The sequence below is a fragment of the Lactuca saligna genome, chromosome 1 (genome assembly GCF_052625555.1).
Source record: "Lactuca saligna cultivar CGN05327 chromosome 1, ASM5262555v1, whole genome shotgun sequence".
Lineage (NCBI taxonomy): Eukaryota > Viridiplantae > Streptophyta > Magnoliopsida > Asterales > Asteraceae > Lactuca > Lactuca saligna.
Window position 1 is genome coordinate 19,967,483 of NC_136417.1, and position 27,034 is coordinate 19,994,516.

At 33.4% G+C, this 27,034-nt stretch overlaps 1 protein-coding gene and 1 long non-coding RNA gene across 2 annotated transcripts; one reads left to right on the top strand and one right to left on the bottom strand.

Annotated features, from left to right (window-relative positions):
* Window positions 1–5,687: 5,687 nt before the first annotated feature.
* Window positions 5,688–7,199, bottom strand: LOC145048513 (uncharacterized). The gene is made up of 2 exons (XR_013682892.1): window positions 6,734–7,199; window positions 5,688–5,978 (listed from the first exon to the last, which is right to left on the bottom strand). It is a non-coding gene; the product is annotated as an uncharacterized LOC145048513 (long non-coding RNA).
* Window positions 7,200–7,911: 712 nt separating this feature from the next.
* LOC145026502 (adenine phosphoribosyltransferase 1-like) lies at window positions 7,912–9,650 on the top strand. Its single transcript, XM_078976845.1, has 6 exons — window positions 7,912–8,293; window positions 8,379–8,489; window positions 8,929–9,021; window positions 9,095–9,244; window positions 9,341–9,399; window positions 9,477–9,650. Exons 1-6 carry the CDS (start codon window positions 7,984–7,986, stop codon window positions 9,528–9,530), a joined length of 777 nt encoding a protein of 258 aa, XP_078832971.1. The 5' UTR covers window positions 7,912–7,983; the 3' UTR covers window positions 9,531–9,650.
* The last annotated feature ends 17,384 nt before the right edge of the window (window positions 9,651–27,034 follow it).

Consider the following 27,034-nt stretch of genomic DNA (forward strand, 5'->3'; position numbering starts at 1 on the left):
AACCAAGCATCGAGTAAATCTCACCATACACAATTGACAAACAGATCGTGGATTTTGAGCTAAATACATTCGTAAAGCATAAAATAAAACTCAATTCTAGATTCCAATCACTAGATTCAAATTTCACTTTGTAGGGTTTGGAAAACTCATCAAAACAAACCAGATAATCTAAATCTCACAACTATTTAGCTAGTTGACAATTCTTCAAGTGGAATTTTCAATCATTAAAACATTATGGATTTTGGTTGGGAAAAAGCATTCATATGGGAGGAAAATGGTTGAATACGTGAGTGATGGAAATAGGGGAAGAAGCTAACTTCAAATAGATCTAAATTTGGTCACTTAGGCAACTATGGTCTATCCTTACAAAATCTTTTAAAAATACTCTACACCAACAAAGAAACATTTAATATCTTTCAAAATGGTACCTCTTCCATCCTAATACTCACAAATTAAGTCCAAGTTATTAAGTTGATCAACTCTCAGGTCAAGCTAAACATTAAAATTCTATTATTTTAAAATTACCAAGTAATGGCAAGATTTATTATTATTACTATTATTATTATTATTATTATTATTATTATTATTATTCAATTTCCTCACATTTCAATTATTTAATATATTTCGCGTTGTTTTATTTTATATCAAGTTAAAGAAAGATTTTTATTTTTAACAAAAAGCCCAAAACTTTTAGCCTCAAAAATAAGATGTTACATAAGTTTTATATTGGTGTTCTACACAAATTAGATGATTTGAATAAAGATAAAAAAAAATTAATAATAAAAAATTAGAAAAAACTTAAACATAAACTAAGTATAAAAGATATCTACCAATTCAACTGTAGTAAAAAAACTAAATGAAATTAGCAATTGAAAGAAATTAACTATAATTTAGGCCATGTTTGATTTCTTACTGACTGGGTCTGGTCAGACTTTTTGGTTGACTCGGTCAAATCAGGATGTTTGATAACAACTAGGGCTGTGCATGGGCCGGTTTGGGTCGATTTTGGACCCAAACCCAACCCAACTCATAAATGATCAGTTTCTGATTTTCAGAACCCAATAGGATCGGTTTATGGTTGGTTCGGTTTCTCGGGTTTTGAGGTCAGTTTGGGCGTTTTTTCGGTTTTTTGGGTTCAACCCATATATTCACGGGTTTTGGGTTTAAACTCGTGGGTTTTGGGTTTTAACCCAATTTTCATAAATGAAGCAACAATTTAAAATACTTCAAAAAACACCAAATTTAAGTTAAGTACTTCAAAAACACGAGTCTACAACAAATAGTTTATTACAAGTTACAACCAAATCCTGAAATAGTCAATTGCAACAAAAATACAATCAAGTATTGGTCGGTTTCACAGGTTGGATGAATCGTTTTCTTGGGGCGGTTTATCGGTTTTAATTATGGGTCGGTTTATCGGGTTGGATGGATCGGTTTCTGGTAAAAAACCGAAACTGAACCCGATTTTTCGGTTTTAAAAAAAATAAAACCCTAACCGCCGGTTTCGATTTTTTCAGTTTCAGTTTTGTCTGTTTCTTGGTTTGAGTTTGTTCACCCCTAATAACAACACTCGAAGCCTCTTACTAGGTCCAGACTTCTGATTCAGTCAATTAAAAAAATATAGTTGACCGAGTCAAATACCCTCCCTTCCCTTTTCTCTCCTTCTCATGTCCATAACCTTTTTTCTCTCATTCTCAGGTATGGTCGACAACTCCTCCCACTTCCAACATTTCTATTGGGCCAGGGAGGCCATCGATTTAGTAGATTAAAAAATGAACAAGTTGATGAAGTCAGAAACATAAAGTGATAAATCATAAAATAATTTAACAGATTAGATCAAAGAAGAAACAAGAAAATTTTCTGATGTATCGATCATGAATCATCGATTTGAGATCGTTACAAAAAGAAGATAAGAGATATTTCATTCCTAAAAATCAAAGAAGATAAGAGATATTTCATTCCTAAAAATCAAGGATTTGCAGAGACAAGAATAGAGACACAGATGCTATTGCATAGCTCAATCCTTCAAATGCCGGCTGTTGTTGCATGCTTCCTTATAGATCCAAAAGGCAATTGTGATTAGGTAATTGTATAAAGCGGCTGTATTATAGATTTAGGGGACTTTATTGGATTATTTCCTTGTTGGGCTATTTCACTAGATTAGGTTAGTGGTTATAACTTTTGTTTTAGAAACACCTAATATTATATTTAATAGAGTTATTTATTTAATTTATTTTAGCAACATTATTTTTAACCTGTTATTTGAATTTTTTTGTATATATAAGGTATTTGTCATATTGTATAATTTACAATTATCGTTATCTTTTTTAATGATTAGAAAAAAAAATATTTTGTTTGTGCAAGCTCAAATATATAATTCAAGCAGATACATTTTATCTAATACAAGGTATAAGATAAAAATAGAAGGGTACTATGGTTATTTTTGTCATTCAACACGGTCAGTCAAAAGTATAATCAAACAACTAAGTTTTATTCAGAAACAGACTCGATCAGTGTTTCTAACTCAGTTAGCTTCTAACTCAGTCAGATTTGACTCAATCAGTAACTATCAAAGAACCCTTCAGAAAGTTAAAGTTAACACTTATTTTGAAATTATAAAAAAAGTGTAACCCATTGACTCCCACATTTTATCGACACACAGAATGAACAAGGATCAAAATGAAACAAATGTTGAAAAGTTAAAAGTTATATACACAAAACTTAATAAATTGATGAGTAAATTAAGCGATTCGTCCCTCGTTAAAATGCCAAATTACACGTTTAGTCTCTATTTTTAAAAATTAACTCGGATCGTTCTTTGTATCGTTAAAAATTACACGCTTGATCCCTTAAATCATTTAGCAGACATAAAATGTCTATCTTACCCTTATTCTTTTATTTTTTATTTAGTTTTAGATTGTTATTATTTATAACTAGTTTATAACCCGTGGAAACCACAGTTACAAAATTAATTAAATTTTTATAGTAAAAACTCAAAATTATTAATTAATTATTTTAAAAAATTATTAATTAATAGTTTTATTTAGTTATATAAATTTTAATCATTGATTTAAACAAATATGTAAAATTATATCATTTGTATTATTTTTATTTTAATTTTTATTCTAATGTTATTAATTTAATGTAATTAAAGTGGAAATTTTAAAATTAAAATTTGAAATGGAGTTGACAAGTGGCATACATTAATTAGGAGACATAATAAGGTGACACATAACAAAAGGAGATATAAAATATACATTAATTAGGAGGCCTAATAAGATGACAGATATCAAAAAAAAAAAAAAAACTATTTTTTTATTAGAATAGGGATTATAATTTTAAAACATCATTAAATAAGTGGGCCCCACCCTCATCTTCTTCTTCCTCTTTTCTTTCAAGAATCACCGTAATATTCTCACTTTGATGCTCCTCTTCACCATCTCTGGTGAGATCGCCGCCAGTACTCCACCACCCCCAATGCATTGCCGATACTTGGAACCCACTACACCCAGCTCCATCTTCTTCTTTCTTATCTACATTCGACAACAACACAAAACCCTAGCCAGCCAACGCCGTCATCGACCTTCCTCTCCGTCATCCTTCACCTCTATTGTGACATCCCCAAAATCTCGGTCAGAAAAGACCGATTTTCATTTATGCTTTTAAAATAATTTCAGAGTAAATCCTTTTGATTTGAAAGAGTTGCGGAATTTGTTCCCAAAAACAAAACATGATAAAACAATGTTTACCAAAGCATTTCATAAAAGAAATGTATTTTCATTATATAATCAAAACTCGGGGTGTTATGTTCCGATACATACCAATAAGCATAAACGATAACATTACAAGTAATTTAACAAATATATACATATACAGACATGTAAACAAAACAACTTGATGGTTCATCCATCTTACGCCCTCGCGCCACTTCCTGTAATACAAATAAAACTGAGTGGGTCAGGCTTGGGAGCTTGGTGAGCATATAGGGTTTTCAACCCACAATAAATAATTATATTTAGTTTCCACCAACCAACAATAATCCAATTACTCATTCTCGTTATTCTCACTTTACGTCCCTAAAACAACTAACACAAGGGACCTAGTCTTAGAATACTTCATCGGGGCGACAACACATGCTTCGGGGGTTCCTCAGCAATATAAGTCAAATAAGGCAACCATGAGGGGGATGGAATACAGCGAATGAACACCCAAGTTCATTAACACCTACAGGTTATGAGCCTGCTAGCGTTCAACGGGACTGTCTAGAAAAGTCCGTGGTCGTCATCTAAATTCCGCTAGATGACTGGATCAAAACAGCATCGAGGCCTCTCATATGTTTATTACACACCAACTATCTACTCATGTTCTACCCAACATATTAGTAGATAAAATATACATTTTTATACATAGTTTCAAAACCTGTATAGCATGCTCAATCAATACATTTTCCACATAAACAGATGAGGCACACACACATAACACGTATTTCATAGAGAAATAATCAGATCTAAAAGATAGAAGAAAGTGAATATACATTCACACACATAACAACAAAGTATACACATAACACGTATTTCATATAAAATACTTCATAATTATCCGTTAGAAGAAAGTAACTACACACTCACACATATAAACAACAATATACTTAATACACTCAAACCATACTTGTATTATTATCGTGTTTATGAAAGGTAGTATACACTCACTTGATCAGAAGATGATCGGACAGCACGACGACTTGCAAAAGTAGTATTCTTAAGCAGATCTGGAAGATCTCTACAAAAATCGAACTTCTCGCGGGCAGAGCTTCGGCTCGGGAACCGCACTTCTCGGGATCTTTAGGATCTCGGGACTTGCTTCGAGACTCGGGAATATTAGCGGGGCTTCGGGGTACTTCTGGCACGCAAATCGATGCAAAACGGGAGAGAGAAGGGAGAAAAATAGCAAAAGAGCCGACTGCCCTCGCATCCTATTTATAGGGGGCTGAGACCTCGTAGTACGCGGGGCGTACGCCTTGGTTCGTAAGCGCATGCGTCATCCAAAGAACTCGAGTGCGAGTGTCGACATACCTTGGGTACGCGGGGCGTACTTCGGATGAGTCCGGTGACTCCTCTTCGGATAATGCCGGATTTAATAATTAAATTTAATTATTAATTATTTAATAAACTTCGAAAATTCATATCTTCTTCATACGAACTCTGTTTTCGACATTCTTCATATCCACGCGAAGGTGAGACTACGCTCTACAACTTTCGTTTAGACTCTGTCAGCTAATTTTGACTTTATTTTTATTATTTATTTTTAATAGGCCGGGACAGAAAATTTCGTTATAAATTCATAACATCTTCGTTTGACGTCCGTTCTCGCCTAACTTTTTATCGCTTCGATACTAACAACGAGATCTTCGATTCTCGTTTAGATCACTAAGGCTAAATATCGCTCTAACGTAAATTTCACTTTTTACGTCATTCAGCGTTGCCGGTTCTGTCGCGAAACTTCGACATGTCATAACTTCTTCGTTATAACTCGGATTTCGGCATTCTTTATATCTTCGGAAACCTTGTTTCAACTACTACAACATTATCTAAAGATATCAAGTTTATTTTACACTTAAATTTTGATGCTTATTTTTATTCTTAATTAATCAAACCACATAATTAAGCAATTAAGCACAAAACACATAATACTCAAATAATACACTTCTATTATTTCAAAACGGGTTACAAAGGTTAACCTAAACTATTATATCATCATTAATGACAGACCCAGAAACACAGGCGTTACATCTATCACCACTGGATGTCGGCGACATCGTCTCTGGTCTCCCCCCCCTCTATCACCACTAAACGTCGCCTCAGATCTTCACTATCACTAAAACATTGCTGCAGATCTACAAGTAATCGTCACTTCCAAGCCTCCATCGGTTAGGGTTTTTCCACAACCACCGTCCACCACCTGTATGCTTTTTTCTCCACCTGCAAAAAAAACTCATTGTCACCGGATCTGGTAGGTTACCATCGGATTTTTTGGCTTACCACCGGATATATTGGGTGAAGAATATGAAGCCAACTTCAAAAACCACCACTTGGAGAATAAATATGTGAACAGGTGGTGATGGCGGCTTCATCTCCATCTCTCTTGCTCTATATCGCATCAACTGAGAAGATGGTTATGGTTTAAGGACAAGTGGGAAGAAGAACGGGGGAAGAAGGGTCATCGATAGTGTTTTTGACAGAAAAGAGGTGGTGGTCGACAGTGGTGTGTGGTGGTCCGACGATGTTGCGTGGTGGTCTGACAGTAGAAGATAAACTGATGAAGGGTTAAAGGGTGTGGGTGGGGTTAGGGTAGATGATAAATGTTTGTGGTGGTGGGTTTATTTTTTGTTTTTCTTTACTTTGTGATTTTTGTTTTAAATTGTTAATAATAAACAAATCATATATAAGAAAAGAAACAGAAATGGTAAAATATTCATTTTATGTTGGTCAAGGATGGTCCGAGTGAGAAAAAAACATTATAGAGACGACCCAAGTTAATTTTTAAAAATAAGTAGTAAACACGCAATTTGACACTTTGACGAGGGACGAATAGTGTAATTTACTTTAAATCGATTTACATATTTTTTGAAATTTAACCGATTATAATTTTAAGTATGTGTTTTTGAGGGACACATACCGATACTCTTTAAACAATATAATATGCAAGACAAAATTAAAAATCAAATGAATAGAACCTGAGAAAGAGCGATTGAACTCCAAAAAGACAGAAAGAGGCAAAGGGCATTACGACAAAGACGAGATACTGTTTTGCTCCAATCGATTTTCATGTATATGTATTTGTGTGAGTTACTTTTGTGTGTGTTACGATGGCGATAGATTCGACATTAGGCATGATTGATTCCATCTCCCGTCTCCTCGTCTTTTGTGATGCTTATAAAGCTTTGCGATTTTTTTTCCCAAATTGTTCTTCATAGTTACATGTAGCCTTACGAGTTGGATTTGAGCAAGTTGACAAGTTTTGTTGATCGAATTTGGGCCCACATGGTATGTACATCGCTTACGTATAATAACGTGTTAAATTCATGACTAACACATTTTCAAGACACGAATAAAAGAATTGTCAAGTCTAATTGTATCACAAATAGACCCACGTCACATTGATGCCCAACGCTTGCCGACGCTCACAATATCAAACATATAACTTGGATGGACACTAAATACTTTAAGAGAATTATGAGACACAGAGACATTAAAGTAATCGGAGAAATGAGAAATGGATTAAAAGCTTTTGACATTAAAATCTACAAGTTTGATCAGTTTCGTCACGATTTTTTATTCGCTAATATCCATTCAAAGAATAATAAGAGAGTGCATATTCTAATGTGATATAGACCTCATTACTTTCAATCATCACTTTATTCGATGGTTGCTTATCTTTATTATTTGTAACAACATTGGCATAAAAAACCCTAACATTATCATCAACACCTTCCTCCCTCGTAAGTGTAAGTCTTTCCCTTATCCACCCGATTGCGACTGATTATAGTTATAAACTATTTCAATTTTCTTTACTATAATTAATTACAAACAATGTATAAATGATCTTTTTTGTGATAAAAGATGATTACAACTTTTAAGATTTTAAGGAATGATTTTTAGGTTTCAAATTTGAAACAAATATAATTATCTTTTGAAATTACAAGTATCGTGAGTAAACTTACATTTTTTCACCAAATAAAATTTACAAAAAAATAAAAAATAAAAAACCTTCAAATTGTATTTTTGTATTTTTGCGGTAGACAAAAGTGCACTTATCAAAGAAATAAAATAACAACAAGAGATTATTATTATTATTATTTTTTGTAGTGTACTCCTGGGTTGGATAAAGCTTGCTACGTACACATACCTATTTGACCAAATTGCCCTCGACGATAACATCCGGTTTATTAACTCCCAGTCTTTTCCTCTGAAAAACCCACTCACGATGAACACGCTTAAAATCAGTTTCGCCGTCCTGAAGAAGCCAACTTCATATTTCTTCGGTGGCAATTCCGTCATTTCACTAAAATCACTTACCCCTCCTTCTTCCGTAAAACCGGCGTCGATCTCCGGTGGCCCCCGTGTCTACTCTACCTTCGCCGGCACCGGCGTCCGTACCGACTTCAAAGTGAACTCCTACTCTAACATGGCGGAACCTGATTCCGATCATAAGCAAGGAGATGTCGCCGTCAAAGACGATCGCATTGCTCACATTTCATCCACAATTCGCGTCATCCCGGACTTCCCTAAACCTGGTACACACACTAACAGTTTCAAATTTTCAATTGATGTGTAGATATCTGATTTGACCAATGGATATTGAGGTTTATGCATGTGTAGGGATCATGTTTCAGGATATCACGACGATGCTGCTTGATCCAGTGGCCTTTAAGGATTCGATTGATCTGTTCGTCGAGAGATACAAAGACAAAGACATATCCGTTGTAGCTGGTAAATTCCCCTTTTCACTTAATTTGAAGTACTTTTTGAAGATTCACTGTAGATCACTATGCCTTTGTGCTGATGTTATTCAGTTGAGCTAATTTTATATGTTGATGCTTTCCGTATTTGCATAAAGTTGAAATCAATGAATTAGTAGGCAGTAGATTCATGCTGATGATTATAAAAACCTGTTAATTCATAAAAACAATCGATTGATTTTGACCTGATCTTCAGCTTGTAGTTGATAATAGAGTAACTATATTGGTTGTTTGCTACCCTGAACTCATTGTAGAAATTAACCATCAAAGCACCCGATTTTATTGTATGCATAGATTAAGAAATCTGGAGATGTACACTAATTCATCACCTCATTTTAACTTCTCCATAATCAACTACTGATAAACGAATATTATTGGATGATTTTGGTGTTATAAATTATAATGCATAGGTGTTGAAGCAAGAGGATTCATATTTGGTCCTCCTATTGCATTAGCCATTGGTGCTAAATTCGTTCCAATGAGAAAACCCAACAAGTTACCCGGTACTGACATCTGTCTCAGTTTCAGTATAATAATACCCAACACTGTATAACATGTTATATCATGTCATGTCAGGAGCTGTTATATCGGAAGAATACTCGTTAGAGTATGGTACTGACATAATGGAGATGCATGTTGGAGCAGTAGAAGTTGGTGAACGAACTCTTGTGATAGATGATTTAATTGCAACAGGAGGAACCTTAGTGGCTGCCATTAACCTACTTGGTAAGTAATTTGACCATTAAATTTTATTTATTTATTTTTGTTTATTTTTAGTTTTTACCACTCTTTTAGATTTGTACAAATTTTGTTGTGTTGCAGAACGTGTTGGTGCGAATGTAGTCGAGTGTGCTTGTGTCATTGAATTGCCTGATCTGAAGGTACACTGTGTGTTGTGTTGTCTGGATAAATGATGTTTAAACAGTATTTGATCGTGAATTAATTTTGAAAATTTCAGGGTCGGGATCGATTAGGAGACAAGCCGCTATTCGTGCTCGTAAGCTCAACTTGATTTTCCATTATTTATTGAATGATATGATTGGAATTGAAGGGTTGAGAGAAAATCACTCTATGATTTGGAGTATTGTAGTTAACAATAAGTGGGATTTTAATGTAATGGCTGATTTCATTATTTCCTTCTGAGTCTTTAAACGTTGATGAGTTTGTTTACTGTTGAGATAATTTTTTGCTCGTCTCCATCTTTTTCATAATGTTCAGCAAATTTAAATTAAAAACAATTAAATTTAATCAACAGCCTAAGAAATAAAAAAAAATATATTGTTTATAATAAAACCAAAACTCAAATATCACGAACATAATATCAGTCATCTCCATTTAAGGATCCTGGGTTATAAGTTAGATGACGAAATGGAAATATGACAGCGACAGTTTGTTAGGAACTTGGCCCGAAGAGAGCTTTTCTGCAATGTAAAACGGACCTCCAAACTCCAATGGATCAAAAATTATGCATGTTTTAAGTTGGGCTTGTTTTAGCTTTGTTTATCTATTTCTCATTTGTCGAAAGGTTAGTGACAGATCTTCTATATGATATGCTCGTAGTTCTCAAGATACACAATTTCCTTTTGCTGGTAGTTCTAGCAGAGATACAAGAAAGTGAAAGTCTTGGAGAAAGATATAATTTAAGCTGATCCACCATTTAGGCGTTATCCTTGATCTTCCTTGAAAAAAATTTAGTGATCATACTTTCATTGACCCAATTTAATATATGCCTCCAAAAAAATAGGCTCCATAAGAAGGTTGTTTGTAGTCTTGTATTAAGCATTCGATTGGGCAATATAACCTTTTGATTTTTACTCTAAACAAAAAGTTCTTAATTCAAAAGTTATTTCAAGTAGTTTTTTTGGAACTTTTAACTTTGATTTTTATGTAATATTACAATTTTAAAAGCTAAAACCTACTTTTGCCCAACATTTATGTACAAATAAAACTAGAGCTTCTCTTTTTCAGATAATAATTTCCAACTTTCTACTAATAACTAACAGAACGTAGTTTCCAACTTTCATCTAATTTTGGTAAACACGTCTTCAACAAACAAGTCCACAAACTGAACATGTTTTAAATATTTATTTAACTTATACTATCAAGATAAAAAAAGAGATGTTTGACCTTTTGTGTCATTGGCCAAAAACTATTATGACTTTATGAAATAGGAGTGGACTTCTAAATTTTTGCTACATTGATCTTTCAGTTCTATAGGAGGTTGACTTTTTAAGTTCTTTATGCATTTGAAAACTATGATAATTGTTGTATGTTAGTCAAAACTCATGTTTAACATTATATATATATATATATATATATATATATATATATATATATATATATATATATATATATATATATATATATATAGGGAGTGGTTTAAATGAGAACCAAAAAATGTTAAGAACCATAAAAACCTCTAAATTTAGATGTTTATAAAGGGTTTATAAAAGGTTTAGGACTAAACCCTAAACCCTTTATAAACACCCTAAATCCTAAACCCTTTATAAACATCTAAATTTAGAGGTTCTTATGGTTCTTAACATTTTTTGGTTTTCATTTGAATCTTTACCTATATATATATATATATATATATATATATATATATATATATATATATATATATATATATATATATATATATATATATATATATATACACACACACACACAAGAAGAAAGAGGGTAACAACCAATGAGATGAATGTGGTTTCATAACAAAAATATGGTTCACAAGTTGAGCAAAATTATATACACATCATCCGATTTTCAAAGTTCTCAAGGAACTTAATAAAAACAAATCTGTCTTTGTACTTATATGATGGATCACTTTTTATGCAATTTATTTGGAGTATTTGTTGATAGTATTGGTCTAGACAGTGGCGGATCCAAAATAAAAAGTTAGGGGTTGCACCACTAGAAAAAAATTAGTTTCCAAAGAAAGTTTTTGTCACCAAATGGTCACTAAATCGGCAAATTTACATTAAATTCACAATTATCAAACATTGTGATGGATATGGACTGATTTTCAAAACAAATCACTAAATTCACATTTCACGGGAAAGTTTGAAGGGTAGCACGGGCTACATAGTAGCTCTACTCCTGGATCTAAATGGTAGCCGATCAACATTTAAGTTGAATATTTTGTTTGGTTAATGATAACATTTGTTTTATATATTAAACACATTGTTGATTGAGTTGAAATTCATATATATAATAAGTTTGCTTACTTTTCAAAAGTAACTTGGTTATATCTGAGCAAATTATAGGAACCAAAACCTATAAATTTGTATGTTTGACATCCGTATATGTTTTAATGTTATTCTTTTCATAACTTTCTTTTATTTATATATTGGTTTTAAGTTGCATTTGCGATATAGGCCTCTAGCTTTATTATATTTTTTGCTTTTAGCTAGCTTTTATGTGTCCTTCACATACACATTGTTGTTGCATTTAGGCATTCTCGCCCAACAGGATTGATGTCACAATAATATTTGAAGTTGAAACCTGTGGAGCCATTTATAAAGAATAACCGATAATTCCATTTGTTTTGTGACTGATTCGTGCTTTCCCTTTGAAGTTACGAGGTTGACCCTTCATTTATTTTTAAAACATATTCGACACTGATTTTTTATTGCATTGACATTAAAAATGTTTTGTTGGACTTGTACACTATTAACAAAGAATAAATAGTGTTTGATCTTTTCTCTTAAAAGCCAAAAATTGCAAGTCAAACCCTATTATATGTTGACTTTTACCTCGTTTTCGATTGGTTATTCCTTATTTTTATAAGGGTTGACAACTGACAACAAATAATCATTTTTTAGGAACAAAAATGATTTAGTATCGGGGATCACGCTTATAGTTTTTTTCTTTTTACAAGAAGACTGAAAGCATTTTGGATCTTTTATGTATATTTGGATTGACATATATGAATATAATTTCAAAACATGCTAGCGTTTGTGATTCCGACTTGAAAATGTTATGTCTCTTGTTCCATGTCCATTTCTTATGGAGCTAAAAGTTCTCAAATCATCCCATAGGATTTGCCTTTCGTTTTAGCATTTAAACCTATCAATAAACTTACCACGGTATAAGGAGTTGTTGTACAGATGTCAAGATTTATGAATAGAATAGTGGGTGGATGCAGTGGCAACATATAGAAATATAAGGGGGTGCACATTTTTTTTAGGGGATGCATAATTTTTTAAAGGTTACACTACTAAAAAAACTTATTTTTATGGTAGTTTCCGTCATAAAATCCATCACTAAAAGGGGTTCACAAACATGTTTACACCTATTAAGACTTTATGATGGGTTTACAACAGATTTATGATGCAATTGTGACAGATTTGTACGAAATTATAATTATGCATTTGACGATAAAATTTGAAGGGTTGCCCGGACACCAAGTAGGTACACCCCTAAGGGCGTGTATTAGCCGTTCTAAACCTATCAATAAACCGTGTCATCGTTAGATAACCTATCAAATTACTAGTAACAACTTAAACATAATTGGTCCGATATCTTATCTATCAACATTTTATAACATTTTAACATAAAGGTAGAGTATTGCAAGGGAGGGGGTGTATTTCCTAAAGTTTATAATAAATCCTTTAGGGGATGCATAATTTTTTAAAGGTTACACTACTAAAAAAACTTATTTTTATGGTAGTTTTCGTCATAAAATCCATCACTAAAAGGGGTTCACAAACATGTTTACACCTATTAAGACTTTATGATGGGTTTACAACAGATTTATGATGCAATTGTGACAGATTTGTACGAAATTATAATTATGCATTTGACGATAAAATTTGAAGGGTTGCCCGGACATCAAGTAGGTACACCCCTAAGGGCGTGTATTAGCCGTTCTAAACCTATCAATAAACCGTGTCATCGTTAGATAACCTATCAAAGTACTAATAACAACTTAAACATAATTGGTCCGATATCTTATCTATCAACATTTTATAACATTTTAACATAAAGGTAGAGTATTGCAAGGGAGGGGGTGTATTTCCTAAAGTTTATAATAAATCCTTATTTAATAAACTTTGCATTCTAATTTTCTAAGAGCATTTGTAGTAAGACCGGAGGATGTGGGAGGAAAGTTTCCCTCACTTTTTGTGGGTCATACCCTCATTTCCATCGTTTCTCTTTCCCTCACCTAAAACCCAAGGAATAGGTAAGAAGTTTTTCCCTCATTTTTTTTTTATTAAATAAGATTTTTTTTTTTATGATTTATAATTTTTAAATTAATACTAAACATAAAATTTAATTAAAAATAAAAAACATTTCATTAATTAAAATAAAATTTACATTAAATATAGCCTCCTCTACAGCCGTTGAATCGGATGATGAAGATAATAACATTTTGAATAATATTTTTTGGAGATAAATATAGGTTATATGTTAAAAAATGGTAGAATATTGTAGTATTTATAAGTTAAGAAAAAGGAAAGAAAAAAGAATATATATATATATATATATATATATATATATATATATATATATATATATATATACACACACACACTAGCTCTCTACCCTCGCAAAGCGGCGGACGACGAATAATTTGATCTCTTTAGAGTTAAAACCATTTTGCGTTCACTTCGAGAAATGAATATTAAATGATATCTACTTTTCAAGAGCATTACCATACCATATTAAAGGGGGTGTTTGGCTAAGCTTTTTTTAAAACAACTTATTAGGTTCCACATCACTATAAGTTAAAAAAGTGTTTGGATTAAAATAACTTATTCCGGTGGGGAACCTCTAATACGTCATTTTTTCATAAGTTACCCTACACTTACTTATTAACTTATAAGCTAATAAACTAATAAGCAATAAGCTTTTTTTGCCAAACACCCCCTAATTGGTTATTACTTCCATTTATACATACCCAAACCACTTGTACTGTTTATCGTCCTTTTTTTTTTTCCGTTTTCCTTAATTCCTTTATTAATTTAATGTCCTACTAAGTAAAATGCTAAAATATATAAATAATAGTTTATAAAAATAAACCTTTAGAATATCAGGTGTTGTGATTTAAAAGTCGATAAATAGGCCTTTGAGAAGGCCAAAATACTCAGGTGTCAACTTGTTCATTGTGATTTTAAACCAAGTTTGGTCACAAATTAAAACATTTTCAACGATGGTATGTAATTCAAGGATTCATATTGATTTAGGTTCTCGAAACCTTAAAATATTAAACAAAATCTATATAAAACCTTATAATAAGGACAATAATCACCGTAATCAGGAAGTCCATTTGATGAAACTTGATATTATAAGGACCAATGATGAAAACGGTTTCATTTTTAGACTAAACAAGATGAAAAATATACAAACTACCTTAATCATGTCAAATGTTGTGTTTAACCGTTCTTTATTGCAAAAGTAAGATGCCAAAATATACAAACTAATGATAATACAATGTTCTAACTGGCCCTCTTGGTTGAGTTCTTTGAACCTGCAAAGCCAACACATTAAAAAAACATAGTAAAAACCTTTTTAGGAACAACCTGATATAATAAAGCCTTCACCCAATATATTTATAAGATAAAAATACAAAAAGTTAAAAATGATGAAATCAATTACAAGTAAGGATTAAAATAAAAACCTGTTAAGAAAGAGCCATCTGCATGAGGGATATTTAAATCAACATGTGTTTTCTGATGGTTTCAAATTTTGAATTATCCGAAATTCAGGGAAGGAGATAGAATTTGTTAAAAAGTATAAGGATTCAAAACACAGGTTAAAATTTAATATTATTTTATTGATGACTACTTGTACTATTAGCTTAATGATTTGAATGTTTTAAAAAAATAATATTATTATATTCAATCTATTTTTAGAAATAGTGAGATTTCTTTTATAAGATAGTATATATATATATATATATATATATATATATATATATATATATATATATATATATATATATATATATATATATATATATATAGCCTTTTGGAATAAAAAACGGAAAAAAAAGCCAGCCAATCATTTCAAGAGAGAGAGAGGGACCCTCTCCCCCCGCCTCTTCCCGCGTTCATTTTCCCTCATCCACGGTGCGGTGTTTCTTCGTGCGGGAAACGATCCCACGGTTTCTCTGCTCTCCACTCCGTCTGGCCTAAGGGATGAGAGAATCAAGCATGTGTTAGACAAATTTATGGGCGGTATCAACGGTACCTCCAAGGAACCATCCATTATTTAGCATGTTAAAAGTGATGGGTTGAGTGAGTTTCATGCGCAACTACACTAACCCGTTTCTATCATTTTCAACTCATCCAACAATCACTTGTATACTAGGCATCAAAACTTATGTCAAAACTATTTTGTATGTTTTTAATAGTTTCTAAATTAGTTTTTATATTGTTAATATTATGTAAATTAGTTTTGTATAATTTTTATTAGTTTGTGTTTATTTTAAAATTAAAAATTGAGTGAGTTGAAAAAAGTAAAGTTCCTATATGTTATAGTTGGAAAAGACAGAAAAAAAAGAGAAGTAAAGAAAAAGAGAGAAAAGAAAAAGAGAGAAGTAACATAAAATAATATATGAAGCTTATCTGAGAATGGGTTGAATGAGGTGGAAGAAAAGATTGGGGGTGAATTATTTGTATCTATTCTACCTCTTTTGATACAAGTATTAAACCAAGACATGGTTTCATAAATCCTCATTGATTGTTGATTATTATGAACTAATGAAGCATCATCTGATTCAGAAGTATTAGAATCGTTTATTTGGTTCCAACATTTCAATAACTGTTAGTTACAATTCCAATTCCAAACATTAAAATGGCTACCTGCCTATATTCACCTTTAGTATAAATGGCACAAAAATATATTTAGAGACCCTAGAGGTACAAAAACTAATTCATAACAATTCTGCAAAAAAATTGGTTTCTAAATTTCAGTGTGTTCATAAAATAATTTTACATATATAAGGTAGAACGAAAATTGTAGACTTCCTTTTGCAATAATGTGACTACGTGAGAATCATGAATCTAGATATTTATTTATGTTTTACCAAATGAATTGTTATTCATAAACAAACAAACGGCAAAACTTAACCCGTTTCAGTATTTCGTTGTGATTGCCTACTAAATAAAATATCTATACATTCAAAAGTCAAAACTAAATGTATAGACTTTTAAAGGGCCTGGAGTTTCTCGTGGAGATGAGATAAGCCTATTTAAGAATTAAGACAATTATTTATACAATATTCTTCCTTAAACGTAATTATGTTATCCCTAACAAAGATAATATAAATTTGATTAGAGTTTAGTATTTAATATCCATATTCTAATTCTAATTCTAATTTTAATTTCTAATAAATAAATAAATTTATTCTCCTATTGATTGATAAGTGTTACAATATTAGAAATCTTAATTAGTATTATATGTTACATATCAACCTATTAATTTTCTATTTAAAATTTTAAATTTTAAAATTTATAATCTAATTACATTAAATTAATAATTGATTTTTCATTTTAAATTTTAAATTTTAAATTTAACACTCTAATTACATTAAATTAATAACATTAGAATAAAAAAAATTAATATATATTATAAGGTGATATAATTTCATGTATTTATTTAAATAATGATTATAATATTATATAACTAAAAGAACTCTCTTAATTAATAATTTATTTGAAATAATTGATTAATAATATTGAATATTTTCTATGAAAATTTAATTAATTTTATAACCGAAATTCCCACAGGCATGGACGGAACACAAACCCTAAAATTAGGGGGGCCGAAATTAAAAGTTCAAAAGAAAACTATACACACTCTACAAGTTTCATTAGGTTCAAGATTACGCATATCAATCATCAACAACCAACAAATTAATATTAGTTTTCATTTTTACTAACCATAATTTACGAATCAATATGGAGAATTTTTTTTCAAACTCAAGAATTCCAAAAAAAAAAATTGTTTGAGTAGTAGTAAGTTCAATACAAGAAGAGGCTATATGTTATTTATAGTGGTAAACAATTTCATTTTTTCTTAAAAACAAATGAAAAATCATATTCAATAAGGGATAAATGCAAGTAGAATTCATCTTAAAAATGAAAAAATCTCGTATTATCCGGATAAAAAATTATTAAATTTAGATATAATTTTTTAAGAAAACAAAAATTGATTGGGACGTATTGATTCACTTACATTAGATATAACTATCTCTATTTAACATATAGTATATTATATTAGTAACTAATGTAACTAATGTAATATACTATATGTTAAATAGAGACAGACATACTCACTAGATGACTCAGGAAGTGATTGAAGAACCCAGTCAACAGCCAACTTCCTCGAGACAACGACACCTAATACCACCAGCTTATCAATATGTGACTTCATCTCCAAGACGTGAGTACACACAAACCTTCCATATTGATGTTTCATTGCAAGTAGGGCTTGAGTGACCTTGAACTTTTCAAGTCTTTGAACTTTTGGGTTAGGTAGAATGGTTGGAGGAGGTGGAGGAAATGAAGCATGATATTGTGGAATATCATCTTCATGTGGAAAGATTTTCCAACAGTTTCAAGACGACCATAGTTGTCTGAACTAGACATCTACAAGGGAGAAATTCAAGTTAGTTGATTTAAATCCTTAATATAACACCCAAACCAAAGTATTAAGGCTAGGACCCAACACAATATTCTACAATTGCGAAGAGGGATGCTATAATCCAATTGTAAAATATTTGAAGGTAGGTAAATAACGATTTACCAATTTCCACCATGAAAAATGAAATAGTTTATTGAGTTTTAGTTGGTATGAAATTCCTAGATATTTGAGATTTATTGAACAAGGTGTAAATAACCATGAACAAGGTGTACGAAATAGGTATGGCATGTTTAAATCTCGAGTGTACCCTTCAAGTTTGTGACTGGGATGCCGAGGATCACAAACAAGGTGTAAATAACCATGAAAATTAGCTTGGTACACCCCATGTTACATATCACCTAATCAATGTGTTGGTTAACCACACACGCTCCATTGATTTATGATTAACATCAAGTTACCCTTTACCACATATTATCAGTCCCAGATTAGTGTGCCGGTTAATCACACACGCTCCACTAATGACTTAACAAGGTGCAAACTGCAATTTCATGAGTTAGCACCATTTTCACATTTTCCTAAAGTAACTAAGATTGGGAATTCAATAAAAGTTTAGTTACTTTATATTTTTATCATTATACTATTAATGAGGGAGAATTAGTGTCCTATCCTACCCGTTCGGCTAACGACCATGCACCAGTCAAGGAAGCGGTGGGTGAGAGTGGACACCCATTAAATGTCATTTTACAGGCAACAACCTTATACCCCCTTATAGGCCGACTTTGTGAATGAGGCCTACTAACGGTAAGACTGACTTTGTTCTTATACATATATAACTATTAAACCTATAATATTATAATAGTATAAGGGTTGAATTTTAACTTTTAAAACTCTAGGGTTTTATTTGGAATTAAAGTATTCAACGGTGAGACTTTATAAATTCCAAAACTTGAGGGAAAGTTTTGAACTATTCAAGGAACATTTGGAATCCATAATATGAGTTTAATATAGGATTTAATGAAAAGACTCTTGAAAATCCATAACTTGAGGACAAGTTATGGAGTTCATAAAATTATTTATGGGGAAAAGACTCTTCAAATACATAACCTATAACTTTAATGATATTTTTAAAAGAAAACTTTTCATTTTTCATAACTTGAGGACAAGTTATGGAATACATTAAAGGCCATCAAGGTCATCAAATAAACTAACAAGCATGTCAAATAATGTCCATGATCTAGATTAAACTCACATGAACAAGATAATTCATATCAAACAAATTTCATGTAATTAACATAATCATATAAACTAATACAAAACATGAAACTTTGATAATTATCTTCTAAATTGGATAAGGATAATCATTAATACATCAAAAACAGGTTTATAAGTCCAAAAACAGTTTAGGGTAATGATCCTAGTCCAATTCCAACCTTAAAAGTCGAAAAACCGCCCTCTGGAGCACCAACTCGTCGAGTGCAAGAAAAAAATTTGGTGAGTTAGTTGCATTTATGCTTGGACACGGTGAGTCTATTAGTGGACTCGGCGAGTCCACTTTCCAAACAGCCCAAAAATCTATTTTTAAAGCATTTAACAACAAGTAGCATCAAGTATAATTGAAAACAACCTTAGGCTCTGATACCACTATTGGGATATGAGCACTATAACACTTCCTAAGTGCACATGCAACCCTAAATGCTTTGGATATATGTTTTCTCTAATTATACATGCATTATCATGTTTCCAAAGCATTGTCCTAACTAGCATACAAATTTTTAAATGAACAATACAACTAGTTATATGACTTACCTCTTAGAAGGACTTACAGTTCTTGACTTTTGAAAGCTTGAGCACCTCAAGTGTGATGCCTCTAATGGTTCAAAAACACCATATTCAAGAGGATAGATTAAGAGAATAATCTATTTATCTCAAAGAGAAGAGGCAACCAATTTTGGTCTATGGATGGTTCTATTTATAGTGTTGGTCATGCTATGGTTACACTTGGTAAACCCTAATGACCCATAACTTTCCACATTCTCATGCTCCATGGTTTTAACCTCCATGGACTATCCATGGATTCGTTTAGCCCATAATCATGGATCATTACACCGCACTATAAGAATGATTGATTTACATAATCAATCCCTCCATATTTAATTAGTCTCTTTTGATCATAAAATTAATTCCAAATTAATTCTTGGACAATACTAATTAAATAACCATATTAATATATTGTACTTATAATATATTAATCATAAATAACCTTATTCTCAAAACCCATCCTATCAAATTACACCGGTGAAGGTAACCCAAAAGGACCATGCTACAATCGGGTCAAATACATACCAGTAATAGTTATGGGCTTAGACACCAAATCCAACATTTGTAACATCCCGACTTCTAGGTATAAAGTTTAAAGTTTTAGTCATGTTCTTGGACCTACTCGATAAGTTGGATGCCCCAACTCGTCATGTAGAAACGATTCAGCCCGCGTGAACTTAAGGGGTCTGTAACGCCCGCAGATCCGGGCTAGTCAATTTAGAGGCAATATGGGTCGAAAATGACTTTTCAACAAAAGATTATTTAGAATAAATAATCTTAACCAAGTTGTAGAATATGTCACAAGGTTTCCGTACATATAAAGAACGCCGAAATCCGAGTTATAACGAAGAAGTTATGGCCCGTCGAAGTTTCGCGACGGAACCGGCACGGCACCTGGAAGCATAAATAGTGAATTTACGATGGAGGACTTTTTAGCCTTAGTGATCTAAATGAAATTTGTAGAATATGTTAAACTAAGAGCGTCGATAAAAAGAACTCCCAAATCTAACTGCGTATGAGGAAGTTATGATTTTTCTAAGATTCGGCTTAGCAGTGTACAACCCGAAACTCGAATTTTAGTTCGAGCAGTTTTTGTCTTACGCGACCTAAATAAGAGTTGAAGATCTCATTAATAGGAACTCAACGGTAAAAATAAAGACGAAAACGGAGTCCGTATGAAGGAGTTATGAATTCTTCGCGGTCATTTAACAGTCTAAACGCCTCCTACTGTTAAATTTCAGATCGGTCAAGAATTAGCCGATGGAGTCTAAACGAAAGTTGTAGATCTTGATTTTACCTACGCGTTGAAAAAAATAACGTCGAAAACGGAGCTTGTATGCGAAAGTTATGATTTTTCTAAGTTTGAAGGCTGATACGCGATAGTGGGTGACGTGGCACCACTAGAATTGGACACGTGGCACCACCAGAAGGTTGCCACATGCACCAACTCAGCGAGTCATGACTCAGACTCGGCAGGTCCATCAGATTTCTCCACTATAAATAGAGGTGTCAGGTTCCATTCATTCTCACACCTTCAAACCATTCTTTCTCTCTCTAAACTCTCTCTCTAAGCCTCCCTAACCCCCCAAAGCCTAGGGTAACTCCCTAGAACAAAGTGGAAGCCCCGGGGTGCCCGACGGCTCTGAGAAAAGAGCCTTTCGGCTTAGGAAATGCTGCTCCAGCGAAGCCCGGTTTTGCGAAAAACCCGCTGTAAGTGAGCTACGCCTATGCTAGTTTTAATATAGCTTCAAATATTTATACTAACATTATTAGGACCTTAAAATTATTATTTGGGCTATTATTATGAGTTATACTGAGTGTTATTTAACGCTTATATAATAATAATAATAGTCAAACTATTAATTTGTCGCGGATAACGGTAGACTAAACCCTAGTGGTGTTGATACTAGGTTTTATCGAAGGAAGTTGTTTTGAGAGTATCGAAGCGCTGTCCGAGTGTTGAGTCACTACCTATCAGGTGAGTGCATGGTCCCTTTCATTTTACACATAGATATGAAGTATTTTATTATAAATTACGTGCTATGTGTGCATATTGTCTGAATACTTGTTGTCTATGCTGATGAAAGATTTTATACATGTTTTAAATGATTTAAACTGTATATGTATTTTATATCTACGATAATGTTGGGGTAAAAATGGGTAGATGGAGTATGAGTTGGATGATGAGTTGAGAGGTGAAATAGACCGTGAGGTGAGGATGAGAGGTGGACGATGTGAGAAGCCTTTCTCCCAAATGATGGCCCCGTCATTCAGCAGAGTATGGATGACAACCACGGACTATTCTAGACAGTCCAGTGGAACACTAGCAGGCTCGCAACCTGTAGGTGTTGTGAACGACATGTTCACCCGGTGTACTCTAAACCCTGGTGATCATGCAGACTTGATGCCTAAACCCTGGTGATCCTGCAGACTTGATGCCTAAACCTTGGTGATCATCCAGACTTGATGCCTAAACCCTGACGACTATGCAGACTTAGTGCCTATTGTGTAAACCGTGGCTATGATGGACTTTGTGTCGATTCCTTAGGATAATCCTTAGGAACGAATGAACGAGAAATAGTTGATTCTTAGGGTAGATCCTTAAGAGTAAAAAAGATAATGGGGATGGGTAATTGGGTTTAATTGCTTGATTGTTTAAACATAATAATTATATTATTGTGGATTGGTGGTTGTCGAGGCCAACACAAATAATAACCCTAATTATTACACACTAAAATAGTGTATGGTGGTAAAGGGATCGAATCCACGGAGACTGGTTCAATTTGATAACTCTATGAAAAATCTCTTTGTAAAATACTTGGAACATGACAATAAATTAAAAATAGGGGTTTTGATGTTTTGAAATACTTGAAACAAACTAGAATTAACTATGATTTAAATAGACAATTGCAACAAAAATAAGAATTTGATGTAAAATCAATAAGGGAAAGATGGTTGACTTAAAGTTTTCTCACTTTGACTTTTGATGAACATATCATTAGAATTCAATGGTGCAATACTTGTTTTAAATCCTCAATTTGGCTATAGTAATCCAAGGAGCTTGAGATTACCTAGACTTTTCTTAATTGTTGAAATGGCTAGAGAAGCTCATAACAATTTCCTTAGTCAAAATCACTAATTCCAAATAGCATGTAATTAGTGAATGTCAACTAGCATTAAGAACCAAAAAGTCACCAAATCCAAGAGGGGTCAAATGCTTTCACCACCATGTTGGAGGAAATGTTTTTATGATTGTGTGAAGCAAAAACAACACAAAAATCATTTGTTGCTTGCTAATTTGAGGATCCTTTACTTAATCAAGAAATTAGCCAACTAATCACCACAAACACATTTAAACTCATGAACTAAAACATACAAGTAATGATTAGATGTTAAAACACAAAACATTTCCATAAAGATTCAAGAACATGTTCATGGATTCTTCAACATTCAACAAAAGTTCAAAGGATTAACCAAAAGTCAACCAAGATTAGCTTAGCCAAGCATGGCTAAACCCAAAGAAACAAAGTTAGAGAAATTTGTACCAAACATTAAGCAAGAATCAAGAGGTAAAAATATGATGTTCTTCAAGGGTTCTTGGCCTTCAAAAGTCTCCAAAACTCCAGAGAGAATCTTCAAAAATCGGGTGTCCAAGAGTATGCAAAAGATGGGCACCAACCTTCCTCAAATAGCTCAAAAGAAAATTTTCCGAAATTGCCCCTGCAGGAGGTTGCGCGACCCGCGTGCTCTTGCGCGGGTGGGTTGCGCGGGTGGTCCCTGGATGTAGCATCTTTGAGGTTTTGGGCCTCCATAGCTTAGCCCATTTTCTTCAAGTTTTTCTTCATTTTAAGCCCAATTTGACCTCTCCAAATCCTCCAAAGCTCGTGAATTCGCCCGATTAATAATTTACGTACGCTTGAATATTCCCCCGCATCTTGCAAATTTAAAGTTTATTTCTCTCCAAGTCTTCAAATAATCATCAAGATCACTCCATGCATCATCGCCACTACCCATCAAGCCCAACATCATTTTTGTCTACCAAATCTCATCGCCTCCTATATGTCCCGAACACTCCCGCTCCACTAGACCCGAAAACCTGCAATTATACTCACAAGATTCGAGAGTACCCGAAATAGTCATAAAATAACAAAAAGGAAAATATGCATGGAAATTATCTAAATTATGAATGAAATATGCTAAAATAAACTATAAAAAAGAAGTAATTAAAATGAAGCTATCAAATCACCCCAAGCTTAAACCTTACTTGTCCTCAAGTAAGAGAAGACTAAATGAACTTGGGATGAACTACCCTAGAAATAAAAAGAATGGATAGAACCATGGAACCTGTTCGACGTTAGTCAACATGGTCAGAATTGATTTCGCTGCTATCTCACAACTTTTTCATCCGATGACAATGGAACCATAAACCACAGCCAGGACAACTCCTTTAGGTGAGTAAGGAGGGATGAGCAGTCGCAGCCTCAATGGAACATGTATACAATGAAGAACATCTGTAGTAGGGAGAAAGCAACTGGATGGGCTCGGGTGGAGCTCTTTTTTAAGTGTACACTCTGATCTCACATTTGCCGGTTTCTCTCATGTGTAACTAGGTTTAATCGCTCGGGCACCGTTGTAGGAATCGATTCACTTGGTGTTGGCCCAAACCTCCCGTAGTATCCGACTCGACAGTCTCCCTAACATCACCAATTTACGAAAAACAACTCGATCTATATACAATAAAACATACCTAAATAAATGAATATCAAACGCCGGGTGACCAAGATGTTGGGAAATTTGTTCAATAATTGAACCGGCCACCTATCTAAGATAGTTGCAACTGAAAATTTGCATGCTTCATTTTGTTTTTGTTTTTGTTTTTGTTTTTTGTTTTTTTGTTTTTTTGTTTTTTTTTTTTGTTTTTTTTTGTTTTTTTTTTTTTTTTGATGAGAAAACCCTTTGACTCAAAATTTGGTTCCCAAAGGTGTGTAGGTGGAACCGAAAGGGTAATGATATAATCCGAATGGCCTAAGTGTGAAAATGACCATGTGTGGAGCATAAAGATGTAATGTAAGCTCCTTTTCAAACTTGTGGTTTTTCAAAGATAATGAAAATGTCCAAATGTGGACTAAAAGACTCTCTAAATTCTAAGAAAATCGCAAAAAGATATGGTGATGTAAAGAGACCGGATATGGATTCTACTCGGGGACAAGCACCAATGCTTCATCCTAACAGTTCAAACATGATCAAGTGTGATCCTCTCCGCGGTAGTGACCGCAAGGCTAAGAACACCCATTGCTATAGTATATCCTACAGTTGTTAGTATTGTATGCATAATTCTTCATGAAACTACCTGGCCATGATCACTTACCCCTTTAAGCTACCAGCATCTGATCCCAAGTATGAAATCCCAAACTGCAGCTAGTGGTCCCGATTCGATGGGTGAGATAGCAACAAGATCCTGGACCAATAATGATACAATAACTGTGAACCTGTTCCATGGCATCCAAGAGAGGTGAGAATAAACAGACAACAAAAATGCATGAATGCTAATGTCTTAAGCTAAATGTTATGCAAAAATAAAAAGTAGAAAAGAAGAAAATAAAATCTTTTTGAAATTTTATAAAAAAAAAAAAAAAAAAAATGAATGCAAATTAACTTAAACTAATATGTTATGAAACCTAACTAAAAATGCATGAAAAAGAGTAAGAAAAAAAAGGGAAATGCCCCACCCCAAGCTTAAGAACAAGCATTGTCCTCAATGCTTAAGGAAAGGGCGGAAAGGACCTAAATCGGAGGGTCGGGCGGCGGGAAATGTCTGTGGCGGTGGTTTCGTGAAATTACGACCGGTAGAACTCCGCCAATCTTGAATTTTCAAGCGAGGTGGGTGCTGGAAGGTTATATGAGAGGAATGGAGTGGGAGGTCAAGATGATTAAAGGAAGAAGAAGAGAAGCTGAACATTTTAATCTATGGGTCAAAAAAGGTCAATTTCGGTCAATGTTGGTCAAGAAAAGTCAAAAGGTCAACTCATTAAAACCTTTGGTCAACACCTGGTCAAATAATAGCCAAAAATAGCCCAAATTGCCCAGCACAGTGCGCGGGTCGCGCAGTGTAGCACGCGGGTCGCGCAGACCTTGCAGTTAAGTCTTGGGCCAATGTCGCTTCATCACACCTGGCCGCGCAACCCACCCGCGCAACAGCACGCGGGTCGCGCAACCCCCTGATCCTGATCTTCATTTTTGCTTCATTTTTCTTCGTTTTTCACCCGTTCTCGCTTTGGAAGGCCCCAAAAACCTAGAAACTCTTGATTTCTTCAAAAACAATTCTTTTGAATCCCAAAAGCATCTTCAAAAGTCATTTATTCAAATTAAAAACACAAAAACATAATGCTTTCCAAAAATGCCATTCTTTAACGTCTTTGGCGAGACGCCTCCAAACTTCACTTTAACACTTTGGGGCGTCCAAATGGACGACATCTTGGACATTTGAATCAAAAACTTCATTGAATGGCTTCAATCGATGTACATTAACCTTGTAAATTTTCCCCGTGTCGACATTTTTTAATTTCCACACCTCCATTGAGACTCTTTTCTTGTATTTGACTTTCTTTTTACGGGAGAACCATACCGGACTCAAACCTTTGATAATAGCAATCATCCAACCATATTCTTTCTTGTACTTGTTCATTAAGGTGACCAACTCTTCCTTCTTTGACATGGTTTTTGAGTAGGTGACCGGTTGGGCGTCTTCTTTCTTGTGATACGTATCCTTTGAAGAGTCCGACAAATTTATCGCTTCCATCTCTTGTGGTTGGTCTACCAATGGAGTTAGTTTCTTAATGGTAGTGGGCGGCTCAACCTCTCTTTCATTAACCCCTATCACTTCCTCTATAGTTTCATTGTCAGCTTTTTCAATTTCTTCTTCTTCTTTGACAACCTCTTCCACTTCTACTTCTTCTTCCTCTTCTTCATATAACACTCTTGGGCCATCAAAAATTTTCTCATCATTCAAAGGAATGGAACATGAACTATGCGATGGGCTCTTTTCGGATGGTAATTTGTCTTGAGCTTCCATTAAACTAATTGATTGAGCAATTTGTGTTATTT

Coding starts and splice junctions, on each gene's coding strand:
- LOC145026502 (XM_078976845.1), top strand. CDS start 7,984: ATGAACACGCTTAAAATCAGTTTCGCCGTCCTGAAGAAGCCAACTTCA. Junction 9,245..9,340: donor GGCTGCCATTAACCTACTTG/GTAAGTAATTTG, acceptor GTTGTGTTGCAG/AACGTGTTGGTGCGAATGTA. Junction 9,400..9,476: donor TTGAATTGCCTGATCTGAAG/GTACACTGTGTG, acceptor TGAAAATTTCAG/GGTCGGGATCGATTAGGAGA.